Genomic DNA, 9,895 nt, shown 5'->3' with positions numbered 1-9,895 from the left:
AGATACTGCATTATAACGTTTGCAAAGACAATAGCTCTGCTGTCTCGTTAGGCCCAAATCCACATTGCAGAGAGAGCTAAAAACAGAGCAGACACTACCATCCACAGTCTAGGGAAAATACTCACTTTGCTATACAGTGGGGATTCCCTGGTGGCTCAGTGGTAAAGAATCTGCCTGCCAATTCAGGAGACATAAGTTTGATCCCTGGGTTGGGAAGATCCCCTGGAGAAGGAAATGGCAACCTACTCCAGTATTCTTGCCTGGGAAATCCCATGGACAGAGGAGCCTGGCAGACTACAGTCCATGGGGTCACAGAGTCAGAAAGGACTGAGCGACTATAACAACAACAACAAAATCAACTATACTGCAGTTAAGAGACTGAAAATGATCTGAATGTGTGTACCTGACAAAGACTCATATGCATCATACATGCTCAATTCCTGCAAACAACCCTTGAGTGTTAAATGAGAGGTGACATGCAAATGAAAAAGAAACACAAGAAAAGGTGCTCAACATTTTAAAAACCACAATGAAATACCTCTTTCCCCCATGCAAATGGCTAAAAGTCAAAGTACTGATAATATCAAGTGGTGTTCAGGAAGTGGAGGAAGTGAAACTCTTCAATATTCCTGGGTTATTGTAAACTATTGCAAACATTTTAGAGTTTTGTCAGTTTCTGTTAAAGTGGATCATTAACATATGACCTAGCAATTACACCCAAGGTATTTACCCAAGAAAAATGAGACATGCGGCCACACACACACACACAAACACAAATATTATATTAGAATGATCATAGCATCTTTATTCATGGTAGAAAAATGGAAATAATTCAAATAGACATCAATAGGAGCATGGATAAACAAATTGTGATATACAATAGTGTGAAATGGTATTTAGCAATAAAAAGGCACAGACTAGCAACATATGCATGAAGTGAATGAATTCTAAAATCATGATGAGAGAAACATGGCAGACACCAGGCAGACACGGTGTATTATTCCATGTATATGGGCTTTAAGAACTGACAGAATTAATCTGTTGCTATAGAAATCAGAATAATTGTTTCTGGGGTGGAAGACTGGGGATACATGATTGAAAGGATTACGTGGGAACTTTCAGGAATAATGCAAATACTCCATATCTTGATTTGATTGATACAGTTGATAGATATACAAGCAGGAGATTTGGGTTCAAAACTGGGTTGGCAAGATTCCCTGGGAAAGGAAATGGCAATCCACTCTATTATTCTTGCCTGGGAAATTCCATGGATGGAGGAGCCTGTGGGCTACAGTCCATGGGGTTGCAAAGAGTTGGACACAACTTAGAAACTAGACAACAACAACAAATACACATATATACACTTGGAAACTCACCAGATTTAAGATCTACATGTCTCTGCGTAAAATACTTGAAAACATTATTAATTATTTGCAAATAACACTGCAACACTACACAAAATATTATTCAACCTAAGCATACATTCTGCCAACAGTTCTCCTGTAGGATAAATCAGTTCTCATGGATGATTGAGTCATATGGCTAATTCTTTCTCCAGGGTGATTGGGAGGATGATATGGAAGAACTTGTCACATTCAGACTGAAGTATTGCTTCTTTTCCCTGCTAAGTCAGATGATTTCTCCACCTCCATGTGTGAATTTGTGGGAGAGACAGAAATATAATTAATGCTGAAATATTCCTGAAAGTAATTTTTGAAATCATTTGATGGGAATTTCCTGACAAAAAGATGAGACTGATATTGAAGCATGGATCCCAGGGCAAGTCTGAGTGTTTTTCTTCCAGGCTTAATGTACTTAACTTTGTTTTTTGTATCTCAGAAAGTTGAAGATATGAAAGTAAGCATAAGATGATGAAGTCTGGCCCCCTTAACTCACCCTTGAGGAGACTGACCTCAAATTCACATCCAATTTAATTTTGGAAGTAGGTCTAAAACCAAGCTCTCATGCTCTTACATCTCACCTAAACTCGTCTTATTTATCCCTCCGTTCATTTTCCTTCATCATTATCAAGTAAAAGAAGAAAAGTGTTTTGTGATGTCTATCACTTTCTTTAAGTACTATTTTGCCTATGCCAACAGTCCTTAAATTATGTCTTCTTTTTTTTAAAAAACACCAGTGTTCTACAAAATGTAAAGACATTTTCTGCTGGAAAAAAAATCCTGGCTAAAGATGTTTGGCAAGTCCCGAGTTCTGTGGCCTCTCTGAAGATTTACAAAGCACAGGCCTGGTTAAGGCTCAGAGCCTACCAGCAGTGAAACCTGTTTGACAACTTGTGGAACTCATGAACAAGGATATCTTAGTTACAGTATAACATAAATAAGGAAGAGTTTTATTCACGTTTTTTGTAACTCCAAGGTTTGGACTCAGATTGCTGTAGTTATTTAGTTGCTAAATTGTGTCCAACTCTTTTGGGACCCCATGGACTATATAGCCTGCCAGGCTCCTGTGTCCATGGGATTTCCCAGGTGAGGACACTAGAGTGGTTTGCCATTTCCTTCTCCAGGGGATCTTCCTGAGCCAGGGATCTAATCCGCATCTCCTGCATTGGCAGGCAGGTTCTTTACCACTGAGCCACTGGGGAAGCCCTTGCACTTAGAAACCAATAATCCCAGAAAAACAAAATCTTTCACTGTGCAGATTATGTGTGGGTAAGTATGCTATTACCCCACCCTAGAGATGCTCAGTGTCAGATATTGCACAGTAAGCTGAGACAGAGATGCTAACAGGTTCCTGTACTAAGAGTCAATGTGTGGTCCAGTCACACTATTGGGGGAGGGGCAGACCCAGCTGCCGACCAGTTTGAAGAGAATAATTCAAATTAGGAAACAGCATGGACTAGGAGAGGAAATCATCTTACCATGTGGGTTTGGCTGGTAGAGCTGGAAAGGATGTAGCTGTCAGACTCTGTCTTTTTATTCATCCTCCTAAGCCACTTTACATACTCATCTCTCACCTGAAAAAGATGGTAAACAAAAATCTTGCGTTTTAATGCTTTCTGGCTATATGCACAATGCTACCGAAAATAGTACTTTCCCCCATTTTTATTTGCAGATGGTCCGTAGAGGCCATATCAGATAGATTGATCTATGAGTGATTGTGTGTTAGTCGCTCAGTCATGTCCAACTCTTTGTGACCCCATGTACTGTAGCCCACCAGGTTCCTCTGCCCATGGAATTCTTCAGGCAAGAATACCGGAGGGATTGCCATGCCCTTCTCCAGGGGGGTCTTCCCAGCACAGGGATCAACCCCAGGTCTCCTGCATTGCTGGCAGATTCTTTATCATCTGATCCGCCAGGGAGGCCCCTATGAGTGATTACAGAGATATTATTTGTGGATCAGCCTATGCATCTTTATGCTAATGATAACACAGCATTTATATTATCCTTAAGAGCATGAGCAGTTTTCTGTAGCCACTGAGAACTGCTTCCTCCTCTCAATGTTGTTGTTGATGTTCAGTTGCTAAGTCTTACCCCACTCTTTGAGACCCCATGGACTGCAGCACACCAGGTTTCCCTGTCCTTCAGTATCTCCTGGGATTTGCTCAAACTTACATCCATTGAGTCGATGATGCCATGCAACTATCACATCCTCTGTTGTCCCTTTCTCCCCCTGCCCTCAATCTTTCCCAGTATCATGGTCTTCCAATGAGTTGGCTCTTTGCGTCAGGTGCCAAAGTATTGGAGCTTCAGCTTCAGCATCAGTCCAATGCATATCAGTTCCAATGTATATTCAGGGTTGATTTCCTTTAGAATTAACTGGTTTGATCTCCTTGCTGTCCAAGGGACTCTCAAGAGTCTTCTCCAGCACCACAATTTGAAGTGTCAATTCTTCAGCGCTCAGCCTTCTTCATGGTTCAACTCGTACATTTATACCTGACTACATGTCTCTCTGAGATCCATACAACCCCACTGGAGTGAAACCTAGCAATATCTATCTATTTATCAAGTCAGAATGCAGTGCAAAATCACTGCTTAAAAAGTTTATGTGGTATTATACATGTTTCAGTGCAATTCTCCCAAATCATCCCACCCTCTCCCTCTCCCACAGAGTCCAAAAGACTGTTCTATACATCTGCGTCTCTTTTGCTGTCTCACATACAAGGTTATCGTTACCAGGTTCGATGCAGGATACAGGATGCTTGGGGCTGGTGCACTGGGATGACCCAGAGGGATGGTATGGGGAGGGAGGTGGGAAGGGGGTTCAGGATGGGGAGCACGTGTACACCCATGGCGGATTCATGTTGATGTATGGCAAAACCAATACAACATTGTAAAGTAATTAGCCTCCAATTAAAATAAATAAATTTAAATTAAAAAAAAAAGTTTCTGTGGTCCGGCCAATGCTGGCATCTGGATCATCACTACCACCACATTCTCCTACACTCAGAGCACTGCCCTCACTCCACATCTTTGGGTTCTGGCACTGGCAAGGGTTTCCACATCAGCTTTGCTTCCCTTCTTTGGCTGGTTGTCTCCTACCCACCTTAAGCCCCTCACCGTCAAGTCCAAAGAAGCCCTACTTGGTAGTTTAATATCTCCCTAACAATTTTCCCTGAGGTGAAAATCACAGTTGGTTATTCATGTCTAATTATGTTGTTTCCCATTTCTGATTTCTTCACTGTTCAGAAAGCAGCCCCTGGATCCCCCAGAGCCAAGCAAGTAATAATCATTAACATACAATATGAATAGTAAGAAATGGAAACCACTGTCCCCCAAACTTTAGTTTTGCTGCTGTTAGACCCCATATTCATGATCTGAGAAGAATGGGGCCACTACCATCCAATACTCATTACAGATTCATGAGTTGGGAAACTGGAAAATGGGAAAACGGAGACTTGAACGCCCAAAGGGGAATCAAGATGGTGGAGTGGTAGGATGTGGAACTCACCTCATCCTACAGATACATAAAAAATGCTTCTACAAACAGGGGCTTGAACTCCCGGACTCAGTGGAGAATGGTAGGCTTGAGGAAAATGGGAACACACCATCAGGCAGAAGGGCATCATGTGGAAGAGAAGGGCTAGCCAGGTAAACGCATGAGAGGACCCCAGCAGGGAGCTGGGAAGAAAACAGGATGGGTCCTATTACCTGCTGGTTGAGGAGGCAGTGGACCAGGAAGATGTAGACTCCCTGCAGGACGTTGGTGATGGTGAAAGCATAGGCGATGATGGATCTGATGGGTTCCTTTATCAGTTCAGTGAGAAAGAAGCCAAGGCACCAGGAACAGCCCAAGAGGAAGAGCTGAGCAATGGCTTTAAACGTCAGCATCCTGTTAACACCAGGAAGGACAGTTACCAACTCACCACCTTCTCTCTTGAGTAGTATGTTGTCCTGTCTTCAGGCCCCATCTGCCTTCCTCTCCAGTTGTTGTTAATTAGTTGCTAAGTCATACCTGACTCTTTGCAACCCCATGGATGGTAGCCTCCAGGCTCCTCTGTCCATGGGATTTTCCAGGCAAGAATACTGGAGTGGGTTTCCATTTCCTTCTCCAGGAGATCTTCCCAACCCAGGGCTTGAGCCTAGATCTCTTGTATTGGCAGAGAGATTCTTTACCACTGAGCCACCTGGGAAGACTATTCTCTCCAGTTACTGGTGAAATTTTCTCAAGCCAAGATGGACTTTGAGAAACTGTGGTTGTGATGCAATATTTGGAAGTAATGCTATCATTTTCATTGTAAAAACTTTAATAGATGAACATGAGTTTATTCCATGGGTGTTTTCCTCTAATATGAATGTTTATAATTGGAATGATATTTTGTGGTGGTGGTGGTTGTTAGTCGCTAAGTCGTGTCCAACTCTTGTGACCCAATGGACTGTAGCCCGCCAGGCTCCTGTGTCCATGGGATTTCCCAGGCAAGCGTGGTATTTTACCACTACTTATTTTGATGCAGCAGAATACACGTAACACAAAATTTACTACAACTATATTTAAACATACAGTTCATAGGCATTAAATACATTCACATTGTTGTACTACCAGCAACACTATCTTTCTACTGAGCTTTTTTTTCACCCTGAAAAACTGAAACTGTATCCATTAAACAATAAGTACCCATTTCTTCATACTCTCATCTCTTGGCAACATCAATTCTACTTTCTGTTTCTATGAATCTTCTCATTAATTTCAAGGTTTCAAATGCATATGATTTTAAGGGTGATTCTCATTTGACAGTGGTTCCTAACGTGGTAAGCAACTCTCTACAGAGGACTGTTTAGGGGCTTCCCAGGAGACTCAGTAGGTAAACAATCTGCCTGCTGATGCAGGAGATGTGGATTTGATCCCTGGGTTGTGAAGATTCCCTGGAGGAGGAAATAGCAACCCAGTCCAGTATTCTTGTCTGGGAAATCCCATGGATAGAGGAGCCTGGTGGGCTACTGTCCATGAGGTTGCAAAGCGTTGGGCACCACTTAGTAACTGAGCATGCACGCATGCTTGAAAAAGCAATCCTTTAGGACTACAACCGATGCAAAGCCCATTAAACTGTCTAAACCCATTTTACCTTGTGTTTTGTATCTTGGACACATCTTTATTGAGGGAAGAAAGTCGGTCTCTCAAAATCCACAGGGTTATTGAATAAAAGGTTAAGTTTATCTGAAAGAAAAAAAATAAGACACTAATTGTGGACCAATATACACAGTCAGGTTTTTTTTATGATGGCCATTCTGACCCGTGTGAGGTGAACTACTCATTGTAGTTTTGATCTGCATTTCTCTAATAGTTTATGATGTTGAGCATCTTTTCATGTGTCTCTTGGCCATCTGTGTGTCTTCTTTGGAGAAATGTCTACATAGGTCTTCTGCCCATTTTTTGATTGGGTGTGTTTCTTCTCACTTCTTCTGAGTTTCATGAGCTGTTTGTATATTTTGGAGATTCATTCCTTGTAAGTTGCTTTGTTTGCCATTATTTTCTCCCATTCTGAGGGTTGTCGTTTCATGTCTTTATGGTTTTCCCTGACATATGTGTACTGCCATGTGTGAAGATACCATGAGTAGAGAGCTGCAGATAGCTAGTGAGAACCTGCTGAGGAGCGCAGGGAGCTTAGCTGGGTGTCCTGTGATGACCTAGAGGGGTGAGAAGGGGGTGGGTGGGAAGGAGGGCCATGAGAGAGGGGATATATGTGATGGCTCAGAAAGTAAAGAATCTGCCTGCAGTGTGGGAAACCAGGGTTCGATCCCTGGGTCAGGAAGATCCCTTGGAGAAGGGAATGCCAACCCACTCCAGTAATCTTGCCTGGAGAATTCCCTGGACAGAAGAGCCTAGTGGGCTATGGCCCATGGAGTCGCAAAGAGTTGGAGATGACTGAGTGACTAACATGCTACATATAGCTAGTGCACTTTGTTGTGCAACATTGCAAGGCAACTATTCCCTAAGAAAAAAAATAGAGAGTCAAACTAGAAAGCACTGAAGATCATGGGAAAAGGTATGAGATTTTATAGTTAGAATATGTTGAAACGTGGGGACTTCCCTGGCGGTCCAGTGGTTAAGACTCCATGCGTCCAATGCAGGGGATGCAGGTTCCATCCCTGGTCAGGAACTAGGATCCCACATGCTTCATAGCACAGCCAAAAAGTTAAAAACATATATGTTGAAATTCCTTTGGAGCAGACTGGGGATACTTGGACAATACCACCAAGGAGCTCCTGAAAGGCCACAGAAGAACACGCGTGGGTGGTCAGGTGGCACAAACACAGTGCAGGGTGGTGTCTCCACCAGCGCCTTTCCTTGCACACATGGGCCATGGGCAGAGACTTCCCAGGCTCGTTTCAGATAGTCTGGGGCATGTGGCTGAAGTCTAGTGGATGAGATGTTGGTCGCAGTGACACATGCCTGAATCCTACAGTCTTCAACTCTCTTTCCCTCCAGCAACAACCAATGAGTTCATGTGTCAAAATAAAAGAATCATAAAAGAAAAGCTGAGGACTTCCCTGGTGCCACAGGGGCTAACAACCTGCCTGACAGTGCAGGAGATACGAGTTCAGTCCCTGGTCTGGGAAGATCCCACTTGCCTTGGAGCAACTAACTCCATGTGCCAGCACTAGTGAGCCCATGTGCTGCAACTTCTGAAGCCCTCACGCCTAGAGCCCGTGCCCCACAACAAGAGAAGCCACCTCCACGAGAAACCTGAGCGCCCAGGAGAGAGTAGCCCCCACTCACCACAACTAGAGAAAGCCCGCACAAAGCAACAAAGACCCAGCACAGTCATAAAAAAAAGCAAAGCTGAATCTCACATGGGGAGCCTCTTGATCCACACTGGACTTTGCAAAAATAGCACACAAAAACGTATTTGCTCTGTCAAGCCACTGAGTGTTGGGACTTCTTTGTTACTGTAACACACTTTAGCTTAAACTGACTAATCATCAGACTATATCCTGAGTCGAACAAACATAAAAACTGAAGATTTAAGAACACTTGGTGAAATCACTTCCAAATCACATAATTCTATCATATTCACAATTATATTTTTATACACCCACTCATTTGTTTATTCAACAAATATATATTAAGTATGTATGGTATGCTAGATATTAGAGATACAAGGATGATTTCTTCTCTATTCATCAGCATTTAAATGTGCTCAAAATTTTTTTCCTTTAAAAATTTTTTAATTTTATTATTTAAAAATTAATTAATTTATTTTAATTGGAGGCTAATTACTGTACAATATTGTGGTGGTTTTTGCCATATATCAACATGAATCAGCCATGGGTGCACACGTGTACCCCCATCCTGAAGCCCCCTCCCAGCTCCCTCCCCATGTCATCCCTTTTGGACTGTTCCAGAGCACTGGTTTTGAGTGCCCTGCTTCTTGCATCACGCTTGCACTGGTCATCTATTTTACATGTGGTAATATACATGTTTCAGTGCTATTCTGTCAAATAATCCCCCTCTCGCCTTCTCCTACATAGTCCAAACATCTGTTCTTTACAACTGTGTCTCTTTTGCTCCCTGCATATAGGGTTGTTGTTACTGTCTTTCTAAATTCCATATATATGTGTTAATATACTGTATTGGTGCTTTTCTTTCTGACTTACTTCACTCTGTATAATAGGCTCCAGTTTCATCCACTTGTTAGAACTGACTCAAATGCATTCTTTTTTATAGCTGAGTAATATTCTATTGTGTATATGTACCACAACTTCCTTATCCATTTGTCTGCCAATGGACATCTAGGTTGCTTCCATGTCCAAGCTACAGTGCTGCAATGAACACTGGTGTACATGTGTCTCTTGACTCTGGTTTCCTTGGTGTGTATGCCCAGCAGTGGGATTGCTGAGTTGTATGGCAGTTCTATTTCCAGTTTTTTTAAGGAATCTCTACACTGTTCTCCACAGTGGCTGTGCTCTTTGCATTCCCACCAACAGTATAAAAAGGTTCCCTTTTCTCCACACCCTCTCCAACATTTATTGTTTGTAGACTTTTTGATGGCAAAAATATGCTCAAAAAATTTTAAATAAAGACATATGCTCAAACATCTACTATTAAAAGGAAACAAATTAATGTTAAAATAGTACCTAGTTTGCCCTCCTACACTGTTGGTAGGAATGTAAATTGGTAAAACCGGGATGGAGATCAGTATGGAGATTCTTTAAAAAAGTAAAACTAGAACTACTATATGATTCAGCAATCCCGCTCCTGAGCATGTATCCAGAGAAAGCCATACTTTGAAATGATACATGTTCCCCAGTGTTCACTGCAGCTCTATTTATAGTATGCAAGACATGGAGGCAACCTAAATGTCCATCAGCAGAGGAATGGATGAAGAAGATGTGGTACATAAATACAATGGAATATTATTCAGTCATAAAAAGAATGAAATAATGCCATTTTCAGCAACATGGTTACAACTAGAGATTATCATACTAACTGAAGTTAA

At 42.1% G+C, this 9,895-nt stretch overlaps 1 protein-coding gene across 1 annotated transcript in view; it reads right to left on the bottom strand.

Annotated features, from left to right (window-relative positions):
* Positions 1–779: 779 nt before the first annotated feature.
* The window catches only part of LOC102404615 (adhesion G protein-coupled receptor E3), a 43,426-nt gene continuing 34,310 nt past the window's right edge, over positions 780–9,895 (bottom strand). Inside the window, exons 15-18 of the mRNA XM_006077722.4 lie at positions 6,521–6,612; positions 5,109–5,289; positions 2,879–2,974; positions 780–1,646 (exon numbers count right to left, since the gene is read on the bottom strand). Of these exons, the coding sequence (XP_006077784.4) occupies positions 1,596–1,646; positions 2,879–2,974; positions 5,109–5,289; positions 6,521–6,612 (420 nt within the window). The 3' untranslated portion in view covers positions 780–1,595. The remainder of the gene's footprint in view (positions 1,647–2,878; positions 2,975–5,108; positions 5,290–6,520; positions 6,613–9,895) is intronic.

The sequence above is a fragment of the Bubalus bubalis genome, chromosome 9 (genome assembly GCF_019923935.1).
Source record: "Bubalus bubalis isolate 160015118507 breed Murrah chromosome 9, NDDB_SH_1, whole genome shotgun sequence".
NCBI lineage: Eukaryota > Metazoa > Chordata > Mammalia > Artiodactyla > Bovidae > Bubalus > Bubalus bubalis.
Note: the sequence above shows the minus strand (reverse complement) of the source record. Positions and strands in the feature narration are given on the sequence as shown.